The sequence below is a fragment of the Lampris incognitus genome, chromosome 8 (assembly GCF_029633865.1).
Source record: "Lampris incognitus isolate fLamInc1 chromosome 8, fLamInc1.hap2, whole genome shotgun sequence".
NCBI classification, from domain to species: Eukaryota; Metazoa; Chordata; class Actinopteri; order Lampriformes; family Lampridae; genus Lampris; species Lampris incognitus.
This window is the reverse complement of record NC_079218.1, coordinates 18221550-18248884: the sequence shown is the minus strand read 5'-3', so window position 1 is coordinate 18248884 and position 27335 is coordinate 18221550. Positions and strand designations below refer to the sequence as shown.

The 27335-nt window shown below is 44.4% G+C and overlaps 1 protein-coding gene across 2 annotated transcripts in view; it reads left to right on the top strand.

Moving 5' to 3' along the window:
• Nucleotides 1–22015, top strand: part of LOC130116915 (disks large homolog 4) — a 67803-nt gene extending 45788 nt beyond the window's left edge. The window contains exons 3-21 of one of the 2 annotated variants that reach the window (XM_056285017.1): nucleotides 2254–2307; nucleotides 3108–3158; nucleotides 7860–7984; nucleotides 10136–10305; nucleotides 10476–10612; nucleotides 11412–11556; nucleotides 11869–12004; nucleotides 13593–13749; nucleotides 13846–13948; nucleotides 15579–15693; nucleotides 15854–16030; nucleotides 19538–19586; nucleotides 19820–19835; nucleotides 20050–20097; nucleotides 20261–20362; nucleotides 20496–20668; nucleotides 20900–21009; nucleotides 21124–21215; nucleotides 21909–22015. In XM_056285017.1, coding sequence (XP_056140992.1) covers nucleotides 2254–2307; nucleotides 3108–3158; nucleotides 7860–7984; nucleotides 10136–10305; nucleotides 10476–10612; nucleotides 11412–11556; nucleotides 11869–12004; nucleotides 13593–13749; nucleotides 13846–13948; nucleotides 15579–15693; nucleotides 15854–16030; nucleotides 19538–19586; nucleotides 19820–19835; nucleotides 20050–20097; nucleotides 20261–20362; nucleotides 20496–20668; nucleotides 20900–21009; nucleotides 21124–21215; nucleotides 21909–22015 — 2067 coding nt within the window. The remainder of the gene's footprint in view (nucleotides 1–2253; nucleotides 2308–3107; nucleotides 3159–7859; nucleotides 7985–10135; nucleotides 10306–10475; nucleotides 10613–11411; nucleotides 11557–11868; nucleotides 12005–13592; nucleotides 13750–13845; nucleotides 13949–15578; nucleotides 15694–15853; nucleotides 16031–19537; nucleotides 19587–19819; nucleotides 19836–20049; nucleotides 20098–20260; nucleotides 20363–20495; nucleotides 20669–20899; nucleotides 21010–21123; nucleotides 21216–21908) is intronic. The other variant, XM_056285018.1, reaches the window with a different exon arrangement.
• The last annotated feature ends 5320 nt before the right edge of the window (nucleotides 22016–27335 follow it).

Here is a 27335-nt window from a genome sequence, read left to right as displayed (position 1 = left end):
CCGAAATTGTTCTGCGCCCAATTTCACAAAAACAGAGCCCAATTTGTCAAGCATTTCCTCTCATTTTCAAAAGAAATGCATTTCTTTTCACGCATTACTCACATGCCAGCGTCAGATTGTATTTAGTAGTTTTGAAAATGTTCAAATTTTTTCACAATGTGCTATCTTTCTCCCTGAAAATGTTGACGTGATGTCATATACTTAATGCATCATAACAATGCCAAGTTGGGTTTTAGTGCACAAGGTGGACTCAGCAGCAACACAATCAGGCCCAACGTCTGACATGAGCAGAGTCCCCAAGATTTCAGGGGGAAAACTCGTCATCCTTACTGTTAGTACATGCAATGATACAGAGCAGCTTCAGTCGTTTAATTCGCGGCTTATCTGATAACACTGAAATAATCAAGAGATTTGAAAGACGGTCTGAGGAAAAGTATGCTTGTCCACTATCATTAGAGAAGACTGTTAAGATGCTGTTTTATTTTTAAACATCAAAAGTGTTGAGTGTTGAAAGGGAGCTATGTGTGTGTGTGTGTGTGTGTGTGTGTGTGTGTGTGCGTGCGTGCGTGCGTGGCATGTGTAGTAGTAGAGCTGTCAGGTCTGTGAAGGTCAACGGGCTGATTTTATGCTGCCGCTGCTGTTTGCCATTCTGTGAGCACTTGAGATGCACAGTGTCTTCCCCATGCTAATCAGGCCGGGACAAAACAATGACACAAATAAATAGGGGCATTTAGAGCGGGAATGGGAGACGCTGCGGACCCGGCGTTTGTACTCAGAAGAGTGCAGAACGGTGTATTTGCAATTTAAGACATAAGATGGCTTTGATGCACAGAAGATGTAGGGCAGAAACGTAATGCCCCAAATAAATCTTCATATGAATAAGCGTTGAAAAAAAGGAGGTATAAAGATTAGATAGAGAGACAGACAGAGACAGACAGACAGAGAGAGACAGAGGGAGAGAGAGCAGGTAAAGCTATACCATATCAATGCCAACAAGCCTGTCCTGTCATTGACTTGTTGTCTTGTCACTTATTGTATCGCTTTGTTCTTGATAAATGAGATGCTGAGAGGGTGACACGTCTTTGTTTCTCAGCTTTCTTCGGCTCCATACTTTGTGCACATCATCAGTACGGCAGCCTGTCTCTAGACTGTCTGCAGAAGGATGAGAGAAGAGCCACAAAGATGACTTGCAAACAAACGTGACGTTCATTGTGACATTGTACCCTCATAGATGATGGGACCATTTATTGTACCTGTCATGACCTTGGTGTCTTTCCTTGACGTCCGCCGACTTTGCCCCGAGTCCAGCGTGACTCTGGGTACAGACACCTCCATTATCACAATCACTGGCGTGCTGTACATGCCATTTCTGCATGGCTGTTTAGTGATTGCCATAGTGATCACTACATGCAAAACTGCAAAACTGGCATGCGTGGGGGGGGGGCATCCGGGTAGCGTAGCAGTCTATTCTGTTGCCTACCAACACAGGGATCTCCAGTTCAAATCCCTGTGTTACCTCCGGCTTGGTCGGGCGTCCCTACAGACACAATTGGCCGTGTCTGTGGGTATGTGTCCTGGTTGCTGCACTAGCGCCTCCTCTGGTCAGTCGGGGTGCCTGTTCAGGGGGAGGGGGAACTGGGGGGGAATAGCGTGATCCTCCCATACGCTACGTCCCCCTGGCGAAACACCTCACTGTCAGGTGAAAAGAAGCGGCTGGCGACTACACATGTATCAGAGGAAACATGTGGTAGTCTGCAGCCCTCGTTGGATCGGCAGAGGGGGTGGAGCAGCGACTGGGGAGGCTCAGAAGAATGGGGTAATTGGCCGGGTACAGTTGGGGAGAAAAAGGGGGGGAAATGAAAAAAGAAAAAAAACTGGCATGTGCAGCATCCACAGTGTATACATATGCTGAAACGAAAACACGACCTATAGCAAGGTAATTATGCCATGTTACATCCATGATCGAAGGTCAGGGGAAGAGGTCAGGGACCAGCGTCAGTGGTTTGCATGTCCATCGTCGGTGGATAGTAACAAATGGCTCTCTGGCAGGGCACTCCATCCTTTAGCAGGGTGAGACTGGTGTTGTCACAGCTCAGAGCTAAAATGGCCATCGTTCTTGGCTCTGGCTGCTGAAGCAGCAGAGGGAGGGGTTTCCAGGGATACTATATACCCAGGATTCATACAGGACCGGCATAGCCTTCAGAGTTCCTTATTTCTTAATAATGTCTCTCTCCTTTCCTTTTCCGCCCTTAGGGAAATTCTCCCCCAGTGGTGGTGAACACTGACACACTGGATGGCTCGCCATATGTAAGGATCGTGTTTAATCTTCTACGCGTTGCATTATGATGCTCAACTCATTATTATATAGGCACTGCCTTTAATTGCTGCTTATATTATCAGTGATCCCATTTTATTTAAAGTTTCACAATTAAGGTTTATTAAACATGCAGAGGTTTTTTTTTTTTTTTGGAGTCCATTCTCTCTGTGAAAAGCCCATCATCACATGCTCCTATTTTTGCACCACTACAGTGCTTTCAAAATGTGTTTTCTAGGTCAGATACCAAAACCATGCAGATTCGAAGTTCCTTACATCTCTCCTCCTTTGGGGATTATTTAATTGCAATGGTGTAGCTTATGTGCATGCAGGTTGTTCAGCCGGAAGGTGAAGTAGACAGTTGGAATTGTGTTGCTAATTATAAGCCAGGTACCCGACTGGGTTGTTTCTAATGCTTTCTTACAGAGAACTGCATATTCTTCTTTAGGAATGACCTCCATAATGAAATTAAACTGAAATATCTGCTTCCTCTCCATTTATATTGGTTTTATGTATCTATGATTTACTCATCTGGAATGTACCTTTAAAGTAGTTGTCTCTTTTTACTTATAGGTATTCACTTTTCGCTCGTATTATGCCATTTTTATGTTTTTTTTTTAGCATCTGTTAATTATTCAGTGTTTTACATTATTTATAAACTCATGAACATGACCATCTTTCTGGTAGGGACACGTCTAATGGTCTGTTTGACTAAAGGCTGAGTAGAAATTGTTAGAAATGGTTCTCTCTCTGAATTAGAGTTAACAGGAATAATGACGTCTTATTCTCGCAGGTGAATGGCACAGAGGGGGAAATCGAGTATGAGGAGATCACATTGGAGAGAGTGAGTCTTCACATCTGTCAGTTTAAACTTGCATTTCTGCATGAATATATATAATTCAGTGATTCCAGTAAATTCTTTTGAGACAGTACAAGCTTGTATCATACTTGAATCACTGAATTATTTTTGCTCCTTATTTGTTGAGCACTTTTCCTACCGTTGAGTGTTTCTTTTAGCCAAGTTATATAGAGTGAGACCCAGGAAAAATAATGTTGTTTAATTTCTATTTTTTTGTACATAAATTAAGTGTTGGGGTGATAAAACACACATTGCAAAGAAAAACGTGTTAAAACTTGATTTTAATCAAAGTTTACAACATGTCCGCTGTAGTGGACAACCCCCTCACATGTGACGTCATTTTAAAGGCACAGTTGTCCTCTTTAAGGGAAAACAGGACTGAATACAATAGCATGTATAGTATGAGAGATATGAGCAAAAACGCTACATCCACTACAGTGGACAAAAATGAATTGCTGGGTCTCAAGAGGATATATATATATATATATAAATCCAGTGATTGAAGTAAATTCTTTAATGGACAGTACAAGCCTGTTTCATGCCATAAGCGATCATATATATATACTGACAGCTGATGATTACTTATGGCATGAAACAGGCTTGGGGAGGGTATGCGCAGAATCCTTCAGCACATTAAACGCCCAAACAAAGCTTTCCAGAAGAAACTCCATAAAGATACAAGATTGATAAAAGAAGGTGATAAGCGCTTCATTGCAGCCTACAAAACTTCTAATTTTAATAAGCTAGCGCCCGATCAATACGACAGTCTTCTGTATAGCACATCACCAAATTGTACAAGAAGGCTGCAAAATCCATCGAAAGAGACATCACTATAAAGGACAAAAGAAAATTGCATCGGATTTGAAATTGGACGACCGCTTTGATGTCACTGCCCGGAAGCCAGTCTTTATTACCCTGAAAGACCACAAACCAAAATTTAAAAACAAACCAACATGTAGGTTTATCAACCCCACCAAACCCGAAATAGGTAAGCTAAGCAAAAAATGTTTTATTTAAAATATAAATAGGAAGATTCTGAAGGGGGTCCCGTTAAATCAGTAGAAGAACACCAACAAAGTATTGGAATAGTTTAGGGGCACATGACAAGAGCAGGTATACATTTATATGCTTTGATATTTGTGAGTTTTACCCCTCAATAACTAAAGCGCTACTAGACAAAGCTATTGATTTTGTCTCAGCATATACCACAATATCCGATCGAGACAGAGACATAATAGCCCATGCTAAAGAGTCAATTTTATACCACAAGGGAAACCCATGGCAAAAGCAAGGTAGCAGTAAATTTGACGTGACCATGGGCAGGTTCGACGGGGCAGAGACTTGAGAGCTAGTGGGCTTGTACTTGTTGTCCCAACTACAGGACTTAGATATCAACGTCAGGCTCAATAGAGACGACAGGCTGGCAATCTGCAACAAACCGGCAAGAGAATTCAAGAGAATAAAAAAGAAAATGTGTAGTATATTCGCAAGCAATGGACTAAAAATTTCAATTGAGGCTAACAAAAACCAGATTGACTTCCCCGACATCTCATTAGACCAGGGGTGGGCAATCTTATCCAGAAAGGGCCGGTGTGGGTGCAGGTTTTTGTTCCAACCAAGCAGTTATACACCTGATCCCAATAATCAACCAGTGGAGTCTTTGCTGAGGAACTTGATTAGGAGACACAGGTGTGCAACTGCTTGGTTGGAGCAAAAACCTGCACCCACACCGGCCCTTTCTGGATAAGATTACCCACCCCTGCATTAGACCTTAGAAATGGTACATACGGGGCGCCCGGGTAGTGTAGCGTTCTATTCCATTTCCTGCCAACACAGGAATTGTCGGATCGAATCCCCGTGTTACCTCCGGCTTGGTCGGGCATCCCTACAGACACAATTGGCCACGTCTGCAGGTGGGAAGCCGGATGTGGGCATGTGTCCTGGTCACTTCACTGGCGCCTCCTCTGGTCAGTTGGGGCGCCTGTTTGGGGGGGAGGGGGAACCAAGGGAAATAGCATGATCCTCCCACGTAGGACGTCCCCCTGGTGAAACTCCTCACCGTCAGGTGAAAAGAAGCGGCTGGTGACTCCACATGTATCGGAGGAAGCATGTGGTAGTCTGCAGCCCCCCCGCCACGAATCGGCAGAGGGGATGGCGCAGCGACCGGGATGGCTCAGAGAGCAGGGTGACTGGCCAGGTACAATTTGGGAGAAAAAGGGGGAAAAATCCCCCCCCCCAAAAAAAAGAAAAGAAATGGTATATACAAGCCAGGCCATTCATGAAGCCCAATAATATACTGCAATACATCCACAAAGAAAGCAATCATCCACCCTCCATCTTGAAAACTATCCCAGTGAGCATAAATAAGAGACTCATATGTTTATCATCCAGTGAAGCCATCATTAATGAAGCAGCCCCCATACCAAGAAGCCTTACAAAAATGTGAATATAATTCCGGGCTTTAGTACAACCCACCATCAAATAGCAACCGCCAGCAAAAAACAAACAAACAAAAAAAATGCAGCAGAAGGCGGAGCATCACCTGGAGTAATTCTCCATACAGCGACACCGTGGCCTCTAATATTGGAAAACTATTTTTTAATCTTTGGATGAGTGCTTTACCCCAGACCATCAATTAAGAAACATATTCAACAGGAACACAATCAAAATGAGCTACAGCTGCATGCCAAGTGTTCAGCAGGTTATTTCATCCCACAACTCAAGCATCATGGCCAAGGCACAGACCCCCTCAACGCAGCCAAACACCTCCAACTGCAGCTGCCTTGCTAAGGCATCGTGTCCTGTTGAAGGAAAATGCCAGATGGAGGGAGTCATCTACCAGGCGTCGGTGACAAAAGAAGACAACTGCAAACTGGACACTTACGTTGGACTGACAGAGGGCCCTTTTAAAATTAGGTTTAATGCCCATATGAGTAGCTTCAGGAATGAGCATGAAAGAAATGCAATGGCATTAAGCCGCCACATTTGGTCATAGGTAGACAAGAATACTAATTACTCTTATTTCATGGTATGTCCTCATGAAGAGCAATGCATATTCAATTAACAGCAAAAGATATAACCCATGTTTGGCAGAGAAATATTTCATTATTTGCAAGCCTGATATGTCCACCTTGAACAGTAGAAATGAATTGGCCACCAGCTGTAGACAGAGAAAAAAATATCTGCTTTGTAATTACAAGTCAAATGTCTTTATTACCCCCCTCCATTAGATAATACACATGTGACATTTATTAGATGTTGTATTTTATATTTTAACTGCCTGCCCTTCGAACTGGGCCCCAACACCACCCCACTAAATTACCCCATCTGACATTATCTTGTTATATTTTAAATGTATGCTATTTCAACAGGGCCCTGGCCCTTTAAATCCTTGCTTTTTAAAAAACAAGCCCCAACCCCTACCCCATTGGTTGTAATGTTTTCTATCCCCCCCATTGGTTGGTGTGCATTGTGACTACCTACGCCTTGGGTGTAAAATTTCAAATGTTTTCTATCCTGTCATTGTTTGCTGTCCACCAAAATTAGGGGAATGCTGTGGGGTAACGTAATGTTTATTGACTGTGTGTTTTTCTTTGTTGTTTGATCACATTGGCAGCTGATGAGCGCGCGACGCACGAAACAAGCTTGTACTGAAATGTATTAACGTTTTTTTCTCCCTACATCTATCTTAATATTCTGCTCCTCATTTGTTGAGCACTTTTATCTACACCATTGATGGTTTCCGGAAAAAAAATTATTTATATATATATATATATATATATATATATATATATATATATATATATATATATATATATATATATATATATTGCCGGGCGGCATGGTGGCACAGTGGTTAGCGCAGTCGCCTCACAGCAAGATGGTCCTGGGTTTGAGCCCCGGGGTAGTCCAACCTTGGGGGCGTCATCCCGGTTTGTCCTCTGTGTGGAGTTTGCATGTTCTCCCCATGCCTGCGTGGGTTTCCTCTGGGGGCTCCACTTTCCTCCCACAGTCCAAAGACATGTAGGTCAGGTGAATCGGCCATACTAAATTGTCCTTAAGTACGAATGTGTGTGTGCGTGTGTGTGTGTTTGTGTGTGTCTATGTCGGCCCTGTGTGATGGCCGTCCAGGGTGTCTCCCCGCCTGCTGCCCAATGACTGCTGGGATAGGCTCCAGCATCTCCATGACCCCTGAGAGCAGGATAAGCGGTTCAGATAATGGATGACTGGCTATATAGCGTTTTTTTTTTGTTTTTTTTCCGGAAACCATCAATGGTGTTGACAAAAGTGCTCAACAAATAAGGAGCGGAATATCAACATAAATGTAGGAAAAAACAACTTTTAATACATAGCAGTACAAGCTTGTTTCGTGCGTCGTGCGTTCATCAGCTGCTGATGTGATTCAACAAAGAAAAACACAGTTTATGTTGCCTTGCATCACGCCCCTAATTTATATATGACACATGACAGATGGTCAATTTTTGGTCACTTCTGGTGTTTTGTGACTATACAGTGTTCTTTACTTGAATATAGCATTGTAAACCAGTTTAACTAGTATTAACATACATGTGACAATGCTGCAAATCCTGCAAACCATTAACCAGGAACCATTATTAGATAAAATGACCGACGCCACCATGGAGAGCACCTGTGATCACATGTATTTGTCTGTATTTGCCATTGCAGGGTAACTCAGGGCTAGGCTTTAGCATAGCAGGGGGAACAGACAATCCCCATGTGGGTGATGACCCCAGCATCTTCATCACCAAGATCATACCAGGAGGAGCTGCTGCTCAAGATGGGCGGCTAAGGTAAAGCTGCATACATACGCTCAGCCTGCATAAAAAAAACCAAGGGATAGATTGGGGATTTAGAGTACCCATGTCTTGGCTAGCAGGGGTGTCAGGACAGGAGAGTGCAACCATCTTTACATTTCTCTCTGCACGGCCTCCTTTTGCATTTGCTCGCCCAAATGGCCAGATGTTTTCCCACCAGCAAGCCCAGCTAGTCCAGAGGAGCAACTGAGAGGATGTCTAGCCCAAGCAGCATCAAATCTTAATAATTGAGAATGGCCAAGCATGCCCCTCAGTCAAGGCCAGGGTGCCTCAATCAGAATGTTCTCAGCCATCGAATTTCATGTCGTTTTTTCATGGTTTTATTTTCCGTCTTTGTTTTTGCCTGTCTGACTTCTTGGTCCTGCAATTTCACATGGTAAAAGACCTTATATCATTCATGTATTTTATTTGATTTGCATTTTCCCCTCAAACAAAAGTGGGTATCCCATAAACTCTGAAATATTGCCCCATTTATACTGAGTAGCAGTAATATACAGGTGTTAGTAGCAGAGCAGGTATGCACATTTTTCACTGGCAAGTCTTTTCACTTTACAATATTAAACTCCATAATAGTTCTTGTGAGATCTGATTCTGAAGGAAAACCTCGCTGTCTATCACAAACAGACAGTGTGTCCCCTGCTTCTGAAATAGTAATAGCACTTATAATTCTTTTATTCTTTAAATTGTTCTTTCAGGCACAGAACTGTATTTTGTGATCCAGTTAACTGTTAACTACAATAAGTAAGCCATTAGGAGATGCATCAGACACGTCACGTTACAGTTGGCCCATCACCATCCCTCTGGGATGACTTCAGTATTTCAAGGAAAGATGACCTGATTAGGGTGGCACAGTGGCGCAGTGGTTAGCATGGTTGCCTCACAGCAAGAAGGTCCTGGGTTCGAACCCCAAGGTAATCCAACCTTGGGAGTCATCCCGGGTCATCCTCTGTGTGGAGTTTGCATGTTCTCCCCGTGTCTGCATGGGTTTCCTGTGGGTGCTCCGGTTTCCTCCCACAGTCCAAAGACATGTAGGTCAGGTGAATCGGCCATACTAGATTGTCCCTAGGTATGAATGTGTGTGTGTGTGTGTGTGTGTGTGTGTGTGTGTGTGTGTGTGTGTGTGTGTGTGTGTGTGTGTGTGTGTGTGTGTGTGTGTGGCGGCCCTGTGATGGCCTGGCAGCCTCCAGGGTGTCTCCCTGCCTGCCGCCCAATGACTGCTGGGATAGGCTCCGGCATCCCCGCGACCCCACTAGGGATAAGCGGCTTGGCTGGATGGATGACCTGATTTGCTTGAATATATGTATGGCTTCTTTTGGTCTATTCTGACTGCTCCAAACAAATGTCTCAAATACGCCACCTCAAGCTCGACAATCGAAACCTTAATTCGAGTTGACATTTGTCCACTGTGTTTCATTTTTTGAAAGGAATTCTTAAAAATAGGGGTATTTGAAGGCACGTAACTGCAATTGGCGTGCCCTATATTTGTTTGCTTTGCATGCATTCTTTATTATCCAGTGGTTCAATTATTCAATTAGGTTTATTAAAGACGTTTAAAAAATATTCTTCACCCAGCACACTTATAAATTTTTGTGCATTGTCTCGCCATCATTTGCTTAGTATATTCCATGTTTCCCTTGCTTTATTTCTCACAATCTCGAGTTAATTCAGTGCAAAAAAATTTTTCACACACATAATTCAAATGCTCAGATTTTAATTTTAAGCTTGACTTTAGATAGCAATATTGCACTACAATAAACAGAGTCAGCATTTCAAGAAAAATGATGTCTGTCTAAAGATTTTAATTCTGCATACCCTAAAATCAAGATCTCAGTATTTACCTCACTGGAGCCCTTCCTCATTCACAACAACTGCTTCCACATAGACACATTATCAGCTAGTAACTGCTGTGCAATAGCAAAAGGTCTTCTTTTCTGTTTTACTCTTATTTTACAGGAATTTCATGGCAAAAAAAAAAGGCTGATTGCAGTTGGGGACAGTATACCCCCAATGCAGCTAACGTTGGACACTGACTGCTGCTGGGCCTCCGTACTTCTTTACCATAACACCGAAACTGCCTTCACACAAGCATCGTCTCACTGTAATGTCTTGGTTTCTCACCTTCCCTAGTGTGAACGACTGCATCCTGTTTGTGAATGATGTGGATGTAAGGGAGGTGACACACAGCCAAGCAGTGGAGGCTCTGAAGGAGGCAGGTGCTATCGTCCGCCTCTACGTTCTTCGCAGGAAGCCAGCTGCAGAGAAAGTCACTGAGATAAAACTCATCAAAGGGCCCAAAGGTAGCTGGGAGTGTGCGGCTGTGTGCGTTTGTGTGTGAGCACATGCATGCATGTTTAATACCCAGTTTAGCTCTGTCATCTGGAATTAGCATAGCTGCTCTTTTGTAACCTCTGCCTCTTTAATACCCTCCCTACGTCTCTCTCCTTTTTTTTTCTTCTCTCCCCCTCAGGTTTAGGTTTCAGCATCGCTGGAGGGGTGGGGAACCAGCATATACCAGGAGATAATAGTATCTATGTCACCAAGATCATTGAGGGCGGGGCTGCTCACAAAGATGGGCGTCTGCAGATCGGGGATAAAATACTAGCGGTCAGTCATCCATACGCCTTTGAACGCATTATTGTGGCTACAGACACACGCACACATTTACACACGGATACACACAAACATAAACACATCCCACAGAGATACAGACACTCACACAGAAACACACACTCATCGTGTGTACTACGGCAGCACAGATTTATTAAGAGCCAAGATAAATTACAGCTGTAATTTCCACGGACTGAGATTACTTTCATTAATATGGTAATAGATGTGTTGGTTGGGATAAATGATCAGCCAGAGCACTGACACACTCTGGGTCAAGTAGTATCACTGCCATCTGTTGGACAGTGGTGAGACTGTGGCAAAGCAGGTGACTGGCAAGTAAAATACCTGCAACCTCAAAATGGTGCTTGTTTTACTAATAAATGGTGTCTTAACAGGTTTTACTTCTGAATGATATGTGATAGCAAACGCCTACTAATTTTGTTCCAAATGAAATTCATCATCAGTATATTTTCCCTGTGTCAGTCATACGCCTATATATATATATATACTGTTTTAATAGATCTATAAATGCAAAATCTGCCTCCAGTCACACACTTGTGCACATACCCATGTACACACACACACACACACACACACATACATACACACAGCATGGGACTACCAATATCAGGAAACAGGGGAGTATGCCAGTGTGGCAATATCAGAAATTCAGAAAGTCATGGTACTATTTTCCCCAAGATTCTTGCAGCAGCATGCTTGGATGCAGATTTGTGTATAGCTGTGGTCTATAATGGCTACCGCTGACTGTACTTTTCTGCTTGTTGTGACCCATCAGGTGAACAATGTGTGTCTGGAAGATGTGATGCATGAGGACGCAGTTGGGGCTCTGAAGAACACAGCCGAGGTGGTCTACCTCAGGGTGGCCAAGCCCAACAACCTGTATCTGACCAACTCCTACAACCCTCCGGACCTCACCAGCAGTAAGGACTTTCTCTCCCCCCTTTCCTGTAGTTTCGATGGTTATTTATCCACTGTCTGATGCAGGAGCTGGTCCGACATTTCGGGGCAAAAGATAAAAATGTCCCCCACAAATTCTTACATGTTTAGGTGAGCGAGCACTATGCAACTATTGTTTCATACATATTCTATATTGTTTTAACTGAATGGTCAATTTATTGAACGGTGCCTTGAGAGTGGCAACCCAAACAGCTAGAGGCTTAAGCCCCCTTTAGCACGATCTTTGAATGCTCCTCATGTGTTTTACCGCTTCTGGTTTTGTCTGTATTCTCCAGCATATTCGCATATGGACACAGACCTCAGTCATCCCAACTACCTTGGGTCAGATTACCCACAAGCTCTTACTCCCACCTCGCCTAGCCGGTTCTCTCCTGTTTTGCACGGCATGATGGCAGATGAAGACCTGCCCAGGTAAAGAAACACCTCATGTGTTCTTAGTCTTCGTCAGGGTGTGACAACGGCCTCTACCAAAACGCATAGGTTTTCAGCCATGTCTAAATAAAAGCTTTTTAACAATTACCGCTAACATTGTTGCATGGCAATGACAAAGTATCTATCTATCTATCTATCTATCTATCTATCTATCTATCTATCTATCTATCTATCTATCTATCTATCTATCTATCTATCTATCTATCTATCTATCTATCTATCGATTTATCTATTGATCTATCGATCTATCTATCTTCCGCTTCCGGTGCGGGAAGATGGCTGCACGAATTTGCGTTTGCAGCAGCCTCACCCAGTGCCGGTGTCGGAAGATGGCGGCGCGAATTCACATTTGCGGCGGCCTCACCCAGTACCCTCCATGCGGTGTCTTTGTCCACGTCTGCGTCTAAGTTTTGTCTTCGTTTGATGGCTGGGGGAGCTGGTGCTGGATCGGCTGGGAGATCGAGGCAGGCTAAGCTAACTGCTAGCCCATGCAGACCGGCAGTTCCAATAACAACGAGGGTGGTCTGGTGACGGCCTCACCTGGCGTTGACTGTGGTGTTTTGATGTCGTCATGAGGAGTGCGGGGAGGTGTGTCGAGGGTGTCTGGCTGGGAGAGCTGGTGCTGGATCGGCTGGGAGAGCCTGGTCTGACAGGACGTGGAAGCGGGGCGGGCTAAGCTAACTGCTAGCCAATGTAGACCGGTGGTTCCGACATTCATCCTGGCTGGAATTTGTTCCCTTGGACAGTGATTTTTTTTTTTAGTTTTGATATAAGTGCTAGTTTGGATATGTGTGTTCTTGTAGTTTTTGGATGTGTCTTTGCCTTTGTGTTGTACTGCTGTGAGCTGGGGGAAGCGGCATTTCATTTCATTTCATTTCATGTACGCAACTTCATGAAGTGAAAGGACAAATTAAATGTTCCTGATTCCTTATCTATCTATCTATCTATCTATCTATCTATCTATCTATCTATCTATCTATCTATCTATCTATCTATCTATCTATCTATCTATCTATCTATCATATATAATTAATAGACTGACTTGGTTCCTTCTCTCTGCAGTAATAGTAACACTAGGAGAAGGCAAGGCAGGACAGTGATGATTAGGAGTATTAGTCTTAGTTAGTCATTATCAGTATTAGTATTAGTGGATGCACACAGTGGCTTATCGGTTAGCACTGTTGCCCTTTGTGTGCCATTTGCATGTTCACATGGGTTTAGGCCAGGTGCTCCAGTTTTATCCCACAGTCCAAAGACATGCATGTGAGGTCAACTGGTGACTCTACATTGCCCATCAGTGTAAACGGTGTGCATATGATTGTGCACATGTGGGCCTCATGATGGGCTGGCAACCTATCCAGGATATTGCCCAGCCTTCCTCCCAATGCATAGTGGGATAGGCTTCCCCACTCCCACCACCCCACCAAATCCCCATTGGCCTTGAATTATTGTAAGCAGGGAAAGACAATGGGTGGATTAGTATAGTATCGTTCATGTAACCATTGCTTGTTTTTTTTTGTTTTGTTTTTTTTTTCCTATCCCCTCCCTCTGATCTGTTCCCCATCAGGGAACCTCGAAGAGTGCTAATCCATCGAGGCTCCACCGGGCTGGGTTTCAACATTGTGGGAGGAGAAGATGGTGAGGGCATCTTTATCTCCTTCATTCTAGCAGGGGGTCCTGCTGACCTCAGTGGAGAGCTGCATAAAGGCGATCAGATCCTTAGCGTAAGGGGATTTTTTTTTTCATGAAATTTGAACACACATGCACACACACACACACACACACAGACACACACTACAAAGTGACATTCTGTTTTTCAGGTGAATGGCGTTGACCTGCGCATGGCCACACACGAACAGGCAGCTGCAGCATTGAAGAATGCTGGCCAGACAGTGACCATCATTGCTCAGTACAGGCCAGATGGTAAAGTCAGAAATGCAACACAAATACACCACATATACCACACTTCATGTGCTTTATTGCAAAGAATATGCTGTTGTGAAGACATCCATGGCCAATTCGGGGCAGCCCACATTTGATAAAACAGCATCACATTGACAAAGCTTTTTACTAACTTCAGTAGTGTTACCATGGACATACACCCATTAGCCAAAACATTAAAACCACCTGGCTATTTATTGTGTAGGTCCCCCTCGTGCCGCCAAAACAGCTCTGACCTGTCGTGGCATGGACTCCACAAGACCTCTGAAGGTGTCCTCTGGTATCTGGCACCAAGACGTTAGCAGCAGATCCTTTAAATCCTATAAGTTATGAGGTGGAGCCTGCATGGATTGGACCTGTTTTTCCTGCACATCCCACAGATGCTCGGTCAGATTGAGATCTGGGGAATTTGGAGGCCAAGGCAGCACCTTGAACTCTTTGTCATGTTCCTCAAACCATTCCTGAACATTTTTTGCAGTATGGCAGGGCGCATTATCCTGCTGAAAGAGGCCACTGCCATCAGGGAATACTGTTACCTTGAAGGGGTGCACCTGGTCTGCAATGATGTTTAGGTAGGTGACACATGTCAAATTAACATCCACATGAAGGCCAGGACCCAATGTTTCCCAGCAGAACATTGTCCAGAGCATCACACTGCCACCACCAGCTTGCCTTCTCCCCATAGTGCATCCTGTTGCCATCGCTTCCCCGGGCAAACGGCGCACACACAACTGGCCGTCCACATGAAGTAAAAGAAAACATGATTCATCAGACCGGGCCATCTTCTTCCATTGCTTCATGGTCCAGTTCTGATGCTTACGTGCCCATTGTAGGCGCTTTCGATGGTGGACAGGGGTCATCATGGGCACTCTGACCAGTCTGCAGCTACACAGCCCCATACACAGCAAGCCGTGATGCATTGTGTATTCTGACACCTGTCTATCATAGCCAGCATTATTTTTTTCAGCAGTTTGAGCTACAGTAGCTCTTTTGTGGGATCGGACCAGATAAGCTAGCCTTCACTCCCCACGAGCATTACTGAGCCTTGGGTGACCATGGCTCTTTTGCCGGTTCACCAGTTGTCCTTCCTTGGACCACTTTTGGTAGGTTCTGACCACTGCATACGGGAATACCCTGCAAGACCGGCTGTTTTGTAGATGCTCTGACCCAGTTGTCTAGCCATCACAATTTGGCCCTTGTCAAAGTCACTCAGATCATTACGCTTGCCCATTTTTCCTGCTTCCAACACATCAACTTCAAGACCTGACTGTCCACTTGCTGCCTAATATATCCCACCCCTGGACAGGTGCCACTGTAACGAGATAATGTTATTCACTCACCTGTCAGTGGTTTTAATGTTTTGGCTGATCGGTGTATGATCCCCCAAAGTAGTACCCGCCTTAAAAGCTCTTCTTGAATCTCTCCTTAAAACAATAATAAGTCTGCTGATAGGCTGACATAATTTCATTTCCAATGAAAGCCATTTTGTTTCAGGAACTGTATTGAATCAAGTCTTTTTTTTTCATTGTGCTTTTTTTTCTCCGTTGCATTCATAATATATGGCATTTTTCAGCAGTGCAATCTTAACGCGATCTGTATTTCTTATTCTCAGAATATAGCCGTTTTGAGGCTAAGATCCATGATTTGAGGGAGCAGCTGATGAACAGCAGTATGGGGTCTGGGACCACAACTCTAAGGAGCAACCCAAAGAGAGGCTTCTATATTAGGTTTCAGAATTTACATCACTGATAATACATACCAGTCTTACAGCACGACACTACTCAGTAGTGATAAGTAGTTTTTTTTATTACATTATCCATTTTCTGTTTCTATTTTGAGAGTCAACAGGATGTATTTATGTGGTTACTGCTTTGTTCTGTCATTCAGGGCTCTTTTTGACTATGACAAGACTGCAGACTGTGGCTTCCTTAGTCAGGCACTGGGCTTCAGGTTCGGGGATGTGCTGCACGTGTTGGATTGTGGGGATGAGGAGTGGTGGCAGGCCCGCAGGGTTAGCCCTCAGAATGAAGCTGAGGAGGTTGGCTTCATCCCCAGCAAGCACAGGTCAGACACTTTACACTGTGTGTTAGTGTGTGAACGACTAGTTCGTATTGTCTTCAGTTTGTTTTTTCTTTTAGATGCGAAGCACCTTATGACCCTGGCTTCTTACTCACTGACTCACAAACCGACATTTAGAGCCCTGTTTTCATAGAGGCGTGTGGCACAAAATATGGATTTTCGCCTGCCAAGTGGTATTTTCCTGAGGCGCAATCTCATTTTTTTCGCCATGTGCTACACTCACTGGTGATTTGGTGACTTTGCCGGGCACTGAATTGGGAGGAGAGGTGTGAGGTAGGAGGTGTGTCATTGTCAGTCCAGTGGTGTGCTGCACTTTGGGTGTCGAGAATTTGCGCCGTCCTCCAGCCCACCTGCTCGGACAGGTCAGCAGCGCGTTGTGCAGGGTGCACTCGATTTTATTGCTCTTTTTGTCAATTTAGATGATGGAGGTGCACCCCAACAGACCAATATATCTCCACATATAGATCTCTACCTCCTAAAAGGCTTAATGAACGGTTAACTACCGGGATTACTCCTACTCTCCTGTGTTAATTGAAAGAAGGTGGAAGAGAGGCGTATTTACTACGTGTTCAATGCTCATCAGAGATGCAGGAGCGTGGCAAGATGCCATAGTGTATGCATATATATCCAGTCCCCGCAACCCTGAACAGGATGAAGTTGGTAAATTAATGAATAAATCTACTCAGATGCACAAGGCTGACTCTTGTGAGTTACAAACATTTGTAAATTTAGCTCAAAACATGAAAGTGGCATTGTCATACCTCTCATGCTGTAACCTAAAAATAAATTTCCCGCTGTTCATCTAATTCACCATTCAATTTATACATGGCAGCTATATTTCTACAATCAATGGCTTGCGTTTTGAAATGAAAAGTATGGTGCACACTTATTTTTAGAGTGGGAAAGAGAAAATGGATGGCTCTGAGCTTTGACACTCTTGGCTCTGTCTCCAGTGAATGGAGTAAGGTTGGCTATATTGTGTTGGATTATTATCAAGCTGGATCGATGCTGTTATTTAGTAATGTGATACTGCCAACCTCTTGTTGACTATTACTTGGTAGCATCACTGGCCTATAAACTATCAAATCATATAGTTCTGCCATGACAACTCATATTTGCAGACCGTATCCTGTTTTTTCTTTTTTGGGGGGGGGGGGGTCCTCCTTTTTCTCCCCAATTGTATCCAGCCAATTACCCCACTCTTCCGAGCCATCCCAGTCACTGCTGCACCCCCTCTGCCAATCGGGGGAGGGCTGCAGACTACCACATGCCTCCTCTGATACATGGGGAGTCCCCAGCCGTTTCTTTTCACCTGACAGTGAGGAGTTTCACCAGGGGGACGTAGCGCACGGGAGAATCACCCTATTCCCCCCAGTTCCCCCTCCCCCCAAGAACAGGCACCCCGACCGACCAGAGGAGGCGCTAGTGCAGTGACCAGGACACATACCCACATCCGGCTCCCCACCCACAGACACGGCCAATTGTGTCTGTAGGGACGCCCGACTGAGCCGGAGGTAACACAGGGATTCGAACCGGCGATCCCTGTGTTGGTAGGCAACGGAATAGACCGCTACGCTACATGGACACCCCTGTATCCTGTTCTTTTCTGACTCACAATTTATCTAAACAAAACTTGGTTCAAATTTACAAAGTGATTTTACACTTCCTGCACAAAGAGGTCAGTTTCTTCCTTGAAGAAACTTTTTCCTGTGTGTGGAAAGCGCCGGACTGCACTCTCTTGCTTCCATCACCAATCAGTGAGCTCAAGTAACGGTGTGGGTGCCTTTTAAAGGGAAGGAAAGGAGATTTGATTGGTTCATCCAGCGCCAGCCCGACCACATCTGCCGAAGATATATTCCTCCCCGTTCACATCTGCCACAAAAATACCAAAAGTGTGCTCACCACACCCCGAGCCCCCTGCCCACTATGAAGCTGACCGCGTTTTGTACCACGGGCATTGATTCATGAAAACAGAATAGGAAATAGTCTCATGTTTAGCTGTACCATTTGAGTAGATTGGGGGGGAGTGGGTGTGCAACCCCTCCAAAAATGTTTGTGAGTCCATCTAGAAATATATGCTGTTGGAAGACGTACAAGATTTTGCGGGTTTTTTTTTTATCCTAACATTATAAACCTCACTGGTAACAAAATTGGCAAAATATATATTTTTCTGCACTCTGACCGCTATTCTCTCTCAGCCTCTCCCTCGTATTCTGTCACTTGGTATTGCCCATGTGGTATAATTCCAAGTAGGAGTTCACAGAAACACCAACGACAGAGTAAGGAAGACGAGCTCAATCACCTAACATGCTCAAACAAAGTCAATTTCCTAATAAAAGCTCTGAGTATTTCAGATATGACTGCGCTCTTTTCTGGATTATCAGTTTGCTAAAAACACAATTCAGACGAGCAACCATTGGCTCTTTTAAACAATGCAAAAATATCATAAGTATCATATAAAGTGAAAGTATTATAAATATTATGTAAATAATATGTAACTTTAACTACTCAGTTGAAAATGTGCGGTTAAGACAAGGCCTTCTTCCAGTTACAAATTGAATGACATTGATCCCATAATATTGTCTGTTTAAGTATGTAGTTTAGTTATGTGTGTGTGTGTGTGTGTGTGTGTGTGTGTGTGTGTGTGTGTGTGTGTGTGTGTGTGTGTGTGTGTGTGTGTGTGTGTGTGTGTGTGCACTGAAAATCTGTCAAAATCTACAAGTCTTTAATAACAGAATGAACATGGTGGTTCTATCAACGTTGTGCTTCACACCTATGACATATACATACATGTCCTTGTTTTTGTTGGTTTGATATACTTCTTAAAATAATTTTATAGCGGGGCGTCTGGGTAGCGTAGCAGTCTATTCTGTTACCTACCAACACGGGGATCGCCGGATCGAATCCCCATGTTACCTAAGGCTTGGTCGGGCGTTCCTACAGACATAATTGGCCATGTCTGCGTGTGGGAAGCCGGACATGTGTATGTGTCCTGGTTGCTGCGCTAGCGCCTCCTGTGGTCAGTCAGGGCACCTGTTCAGAGGGGAGGGGGAGCTGGGGGGAATAGCGTGATCTTCCCACGCGCTATGTCCCCCTGGTGAAACTCCTCACTGTCAGGTGAAAAGAAGCAGCTGGCGACTCCACATGTATTGGAAAAGGCAATGTGGTAGTCTGCAGCCCTCCCCAGATCAGCAGAGGGGGTGGCACAGCGACCAGGACAGCTTGGAAGAGTGGGGTAATTGGCCGGATACAATTGGGGAGAAAAAGAGGGAGAAAAATCACCCCCCCCCCAAAAAAAATGGCCTCGAACATGTAAATTACTCTATTTGGACACATTGATGCCGCTGATGGAAGCTAACCCAATTTCCTTATATTCTAGCCACAGTGCTCTCATACCCATGATCAAAGTATCTCCTGCTGGGATTTCTGCATTTCCCCCCCCTCCTCTCTGACTTTTAATGTTTATTTTTCTTTTATTCATAACCTCTACAGGGTAGAAAGGAAAGAGTGGTCTCGTGTTAACGCCAAAGAGAGGGTAAGCATTTTAACCAGAACTGTTCAAATGAGGCAGCTTCTCTCAAACCGTCCCCCAGTCGAAACCCCCAACCTTTATTTATCTCTGTTGCAGGACCACAGTCGGGACACCTTGGGCTCTCAAGGTAAGTTAGCCTGAAGCGTGCATTGCTTTCAGACGGTAACCACAGCAACTAAATCCCCGCCACTAGAGCTCGAAATGGCTGCAGTGGCGTTGCAGCAATAGTCAAGACACATAACAACACAGGCAGCCAAAGTCAGCTGTGCCGTGGTGACAAATAAAAAAACTAAACAAAACAAGCTGACCGTGATCACCACCGGCCGATTTCTCTTGTTTTGAACCCTGGTGACCAACTGGCCAAAGTTGCCTTCAGTTCTAACAAACAGTAAGACACCCTTCCATTGAACGTTTATTTCAAAGGTATTGATCATAAAAGTCTGACCGACTTGTTTGTGTGTCCTGTCTGCAGTGCGGGACAATGCCTCTCACAGTTATGAAACAGTCACACAAGTGGAAGGTAAGATCGTACCAGAACGTCCTAGTTACACATTTCTCCTCCATGTTTCATTGGATTTCGTAACTGTTGTATTGAATTTTCCTTATGCATCCCCTCTTTCAACCGCTCTCTCTCTCTCTCTCTCTCTCTCTCTCTCTCTCTCGCCTCCTTTCTCCACTCAAAGTTCATTATGCGAGGCCCATCATAATACTGGGACCCGTAAAGGACAGGATAAATGATGACCTGCTGTCAGAGTTCCCCGATAAGTTTGGCTCTTGTGTCCCGCGTAAGTATCTATACTGTAATTCACACGGACTCGGGCCTCATAAAGATTCATCGGGGGAGAAAATGCAGATGAATAAAAGCAGTGCAAATCATGATCCACCGCCACAGTGACTGCAAGGTCCTTGCGTTCGCAGACACCACTCGGCCCAAGAGGGAGTATGAAGTGGATGGGCGGGATTATCACTTTGTGTCATCACGGGAACAGATGGAGAAGGACATCCAGAGCCACCGCTTCATCGAGGCGGGCCAGTACAACAGCCACCTTTATGGCACCAGTGTCCAGAGTGTCCGTGAGGTGGCTGAGCAGGTGGGGGGTGAAACGGAGAGCTTGTTCCTTTAGGGAAGTGAGGGACTCGAAAAATATGCAGTGATATTGGAATACAATAATAATGTATGCTGTATGATGTCATTAGTATAATGACAATACAATAATATATAATAACAAGCCTAAGACATTACTCAACACCATCTATGATCTTGTGAGTTTTCTTATTGCTCCCCGTCATCTCTCTCTTTTTTTCATGTGTGCAAGTAGCAGGGGAAACACTGCATCCTGGATGTGTCGGCCAATGCTGTGCGTAGATTACAAGCTGCTCAGCTCCACCCTATCGCCATCTTTGTCCGGCCCAAGTCACTGGAGAATGTCCTGTATGTAACGTATACATTCATGATCTATAATAAAAAACTGTGGGCCATAATCAGTGCACATACCAAGCAAACCATAACTTACCAATAATGGTTTGCTCTTATGGTGTTGTGCAGAGAGATCAACACTCGCCTGACTGAGGAGCAGGCCAGGAAAGGCATGGACCGAGCCCTTAAACTAGAACAAGACTTCCTAGAGTGTTTCTCAGGTAAGACCCCGAGATTGTTCGACCACTGGCAGTGACCATGTACTTCGGATGCTGGTGATTGATATGTGCATATAACAAACATTCCCTTCTTTGCAGTTAGCATGATTTACAAGATGACACGTTTTCTCCTTTGGTTTGTAAATTTGCCGGAAAAGCCTCCTCTTTTTTGAGGCTCACATCTCAACTCAGGTGTTCATCTTCACAGTTGGCCACACTTTAGTCGTTGAGACTTGGCGCTATGTGTTATTTCTTCAGCTGAGTTAGGTAAATGAGAAGCTGAATGCTAATGAGAGTATCGCATTTCATAAATCTGTGAATGAATATGTATATGCATGAGCCTGCTCAACTGATGTCAAAGGTTTTTAATAAAGATTCTCACAAGGGCATGGGGGGGGGCTTAGGGCATGGGGGGACTTAGTAGAAAGGCAAAACATAGTAGAGATCTGCAGCAGAAATTTGTCAGTGGATCTTGATGGCGTAATGTGACATCTAAATCCTTTTTCTTGACTCACTAAGCCAACAGGTCCGATAATCTTTCTCCCCAATATCTCTCTTGTCCCACCTCCTCCTCCCTATTGTCTCTTTTTCCCCCCTTTCTCGTCCCTACTTTTTGCATCACCCCTTTCTCTGTCCCTCATTTCCTCACCCGTTTTTGTCGCTCCCCTCGCCCGCCCACCCATTCCCTTGCTCCAGCTGTCGTGGAAGGGGACAGCTTTGAAGAGGTTTACCACAAAGTAAAGACAGTGATCGAGGAGCAATCAGGGCCTTACATCTGGATTCCCACTCGAGAGAGGCTGTGATGCTGCACCCACCTAGTCTGTCCACTCCCGCACCCACCTACCTGTACACCACCCTTCCACCCCAGCGGCCAGCCTTCCTGCCCGTTTGTCCTCCAGCGAAGTCAGTGCTTAGACTATCACAGAGAACGACACCGAGACAAATGTACACAAAGACCAACACAGAGACATACACAGGGAGTGACAAAGTGGGGCAGAGAGTGACACCAAAAGAGAAACACAGAGATAGATATAAACACACAGAGTGTCGTGAAATAGGACAGAAAGAGACTGACGGAAAATATCTAATCAGTATTCCACTTTAATGAAGCAGGGCTGAGTACTGAGAGAGAATAAAGAGGGTGATCCCAGCAGGAACACTCAACCAGGGTAAGCACAGAGTATTAGACCATCTCACCCTCCCCATACTTCTCGCACCTTCTCCTGCTGAACACCTCCATGCCCCTATGTCTGACACGGAGGTGCCAAAAAGACAAAAACTCTCTGATCCCTCCTTTTTATATCACCCAGCTCTCTCTCCTCCTCCTCCTGTCAGCTCTGCCTTCATTCAGCATAGGAGAGGAGGAAGACTGATGGAGGGGTCGTCCAGATCAGGGTCTTTTCTCGTCGGAAAGGCTCAGTTCTGAGTCAGAACAAAGAACAGCACCTCAGTGACCAAGACTGGCATTTTCTCAATCACCCATTACAAGTATTGCAAGGAATTATTTAAAAGCAGCTCAAATAATTATTTTAAAAAAAACAAAAAAAAACACTCATACACAGAATTTGTGCATGCATCCTCAAAGACACTGGAGACGGGAGACAAAAACGATGGGAAAATGAAATTAAAAAAAATAAAAAGAAGAAAGGCAAATAACCAGGCCGAGTTCTCCTTTTCCACCCCATTTTTGTGGAGGAGTTTTTTAGCATGTCTTATGAAGGGATGGGGGGAAGAGGAAGTGGTCTTATGGCAGTGTAGATCACGTACACAATTGGATCTTTTACACACAATACAGCCTTTGCTCACACAAGGCAGCGGTATACTTACAACGAAGGGCTGACACGCCCCAAATCAAGCCACAAACGAACACGTCACTGCATACAAATATGTGCGTACTTGCTGTGGTCTCATTCTGTTTGTTTACTCACATGCTCTGCAGGTGGTGTGTCGAGGGGGCATGAGAATTGATGCCATCTGATGGTCTTTAAACCCCTAGTTTATCAGTTGCAAAGGTGCAGATACGCTCTAATAATGCCAGCAAGCCAAGTCTCACAACGGCTCCTTTTGAAAAGGCTGAACATGAGATGCTGCAACAGAGACATCAGCTGGAAATAATCAGGAGAAGCTTTCGCACAAGGCAACACGTGATATTTTCGATCATTTGCAGATGACGGTGCACTTGGGGCCGGTGTGTGAAAGAATTTGTCCAGTACGAGGGATATGTCTATTCCAGCCAGCTCTGCAGAGGCTGAAGCCAACGCAGCACGCCATTATTTCCACAATTGTGTCCTTTTGCTAACATGAACTAGCTGAATTTAGTTTCTGCAGCAAGTATACCGTTGCCTTTATGTACACACGTGCACCCAGATGCACACACACGCGCACACACACACACACACACACACACAAACATGTTCACATATACACAGCACACACAATTCCAGCCACTAATCCAAACACATTCTCACACTTGCAAACAGAGTTGTAACCTCAGCTGTAGCCTAGCACACTCCTCTGCAGGGGGTACTGGCTGTTCTGACCCGCTAGTCAGAGTTCAAGATGAATGTTATCTCTAGGCACAAACAGCACAGCTGCTTAGCTTCATCACATCACAGCCAAGCCACTGATCACCTGTCCGGAGAGTCCCTACAGCCGCAGACATGCACACTGTCTCCAAGGCCACACAGCAGCAGCCATGGCGTGTGTGCGTGTGTATCTGTGTTCCTGTGCCTGTGCGTGTGGAAGTACGTGTGCATGGGAAGTTATGCGCGTGGGCGTCACAAGTCTTCTTTTATCTATCTCCTCCTCTTTTTCTCTGCTTTTCTCTCCCTCCTCCTACACAAATTATAGTGAAGTTATGTTTAACAGATAAATGGCCTATATATATAAATATATAGATATATAGATATATATATCTTTTTTATGACAATTTCTAACAGGACTTAGTCTATAAAAACTTAACATCTCAAAACAAAACTTCATCGTTTCCTTTGGGTAGTATTGCTGTTTTGGTTGTTGTTGAATTTACTCAGAATTCCCATTTTATTGTCCTAAAACACAGCCAAAACCCCAGACGGAGATATCTAACCCACGAAGGTCAAGGTGCAGCGGGCCTCACTCCCAAGCTATGAACTGACATATGTGACACGTTCTTGTATATGTTCAAAAAGAACTGAAGTCCATGTACAATGCAGCTGTGTGTGTGTGTGTCTGTGTGACTGTGTGCATGCATGCGTAGGTATGCACGCCTGCTGGTGTGTGCTCGGTGAAAAGAACGTGTGTGCTACTGTATGTATAATGAATAATAATAATATCATATTATTTATCCAATATAACATATACTAAGTATAATGTATTATTATACTATATACTTGGATTGTATGTGTTGTGTGTGTGTGTGTGTGTGTGTGTGTGTGTGTGTGTGTGTGTGTGTGTGTGTGTGTGTGTGTGTTGGTGCAAGGAAGTGGGAAATGCACATGACAATGTAGTGCAATAGTGTTAAGATGTTATGCAACAAAGGCAGATTTGTGTGTGTCTTCAAGGAATATATCGATATTTATAACATTTGCACTGACAGCATTATATGCTCCAGGTATCAGCGGGGGAAAAGGGAAAAAAACGAGTGCGAGGCAACGGATTCCAAGGGCTTATAAGCCTGTGTTTGTGTTTACTTAGAATTTGTTTTGGTTTATGACTATAAGAGTGAAAATAGAAGTAGAGGTAGAAGTGACCGTCCATATTTATCCTTTCTTTATTTTGCCCACTTGCATCTCCTGGCTGCAGTTGGACCAGCTAAAGCTTGTGAATGAAAGGTATCAATGTTTTGGTTGTTTGTTTATGATTTATGGTTAAGAACTCTCACTGATCCTGTTTTTCATCACTTTAGGTCTGTATATTTGTTTTTGTTTTTGTTGCATTTTTTTCTTACTTTTAGAAAGTTTTGGGGGTCCTGGCCAGAGTTGTAAATAATAGAAATGTTGGGGTGCTATGTGGCTTTGGGTCTTTTAGCCATGCACATTGCTGACTAGGTGGAAACAGAGAATCCATCAGAGCCACAGCCCGGTTTATCTGCTCCAAGACAGCAGCGATATCCAGACACTTTGCTTGGAGAACACACACACACACACACACACACACACACACACACACACACACACACACACACACACACACGACTATATTAGCACTTGGCGCGCATCCATGCACATCTACAGAACCACAGAAACACAGACAAAATGACATTCTTCATGAAGGGGATAATATGTTTTCAGTTCATTAATTTGAAGGTTAAATGTATTTCTTAATATCTCTCAGCCATCCATATCATAGTGTGATATTCCTTATAAGATAAAAATTTTTACAGAAAAGACTGATTATAACGTTACAACAAAGTTAACTGATGCAGAAAAATATATTTAACTGACAATATCAAGCAAAATAAAATGTTCCAGTTCAGTGAATCGCTTGTTGTAAATTAGCTCTAAAATAATAAAAATTAATTTAAAAATGCTTTCTGAAAACTGACTGTGCAGCCTTGTTTTTTTTTTTATTTCCCGTGTCGTTTATTCACTTAACTTGGGACCGTACAAGAAAGGGCTACGGTTCACACACCACCCCTGGTGGAAACACGTATGACCAGAGGGGGGCGCTCACAAGCTATTTTTTTTCAGCACATGAAACCAGATTTTTTTTTTCTTCTTTCAGTCGCTGCTTTTGCACATACTGTACCAACTTATGTCCCTCTTCGATAGTAAAATCCCCCACCCCACCCCCATCTGGAGAAGCATTTTGTCTTTAGAAACCCACACAATGGCAGGGCTTGCTTCTGATCTGCATACTGCATATTGCATATTGTGTATTTCTATGTTCTTTGCTGATTTATCGACGGATGCTCTGGATCTAACATAACAATTCCTCTGTCCTGAAAACAAACCGAGCGCTTGTGCAGAGGCCCGGCTCAGTAGTAACCTATTAACGGATGCCGCAGCGGACATCAGGCTACACCGTCAGGAATCCACTAGCCAATCTCATAAGCAAGCTAATTTGCCATGGCTCTCATTCTGGCTGTAATAGGATAGAGAGTGTGTGTGACCACAGGCATGTAATTGGGGCTATCAGTTGGGCACCTTCCCTCGCCATTGTTTCGCCCGGGCTGATGACAACTCGGAGAGGCTCAACGGTGCACTCCAGTGGGCTGGAACCGGAGGAAACGCTCAAAACATCCCACTGTGCAACGTTTATTTATGTGTACCGAACCTTCATTTGCTTATTAATTTTGAAGCTTGCGCTTCCTTTAGCCCAAACCAGAGTCGAGAGCGATGGGAGCAAGGGCAGAGGACCCCGGGGCCACACGCAGCAAGATGTTTTGCAACAAACGTATGCACGGATTGAGGCCGGCCCAGTGTCCCTCTTTCATAGGCTTAAGGGATGATTATTTCGGGGATGAATGATTTTTACAATGAATAGCTGAGTTTCAAAATCAACCCAGTGATTAGAATCAAACATATTTTCCAAAATTTAATGAGGGGAGGGTCCAGTTAGGACTCTACAGCGTCCCAGATTTGTATCTGAGAGGAGCGAGGTGCTGGCCCGCACACTTTGAGAGTCATTTTAAGAGACTGACCTGTTGTCACCAGCATTTATTCACTGCCTCCTGTTTTACAATGGCCCGATCATATGGTAACACATATTTATGTCTGCTGGTAACGGAAGAGTTTATGGGTCGAGGAGCTGAAGGTACAATTTGGGTGCCGAAGTGTTCGTGTATGTGTGTGTGTGTGTGTGTGTGTGTGTGTGTGTCTATGAATTATCTGTATGAGAGGACACAGTCAAAGCAATCGCACAGCAGGCAATAAACCACAACCTGGGAAACCAGCCAACCATTTTAAGAACCACAGCAAGCAATCAAACAACCCGAAGCCACCAAAGTCAGTGGACCTCAAGGTGCACCAGCCGAGGTGTTCCGAGCTGGGAGACTTCTGGCCTCCCCAAACATTCCACCCCCCCCCCCCCCCCCGGTGCTGATAATGCAGCACATGGTATTCTCTAAGTCACAAGGGGTGCTGATGTCAAGAAAGGTGTCAAAACAAACTGGTGAGAACTACCGAGATGCCTCTACTTTTC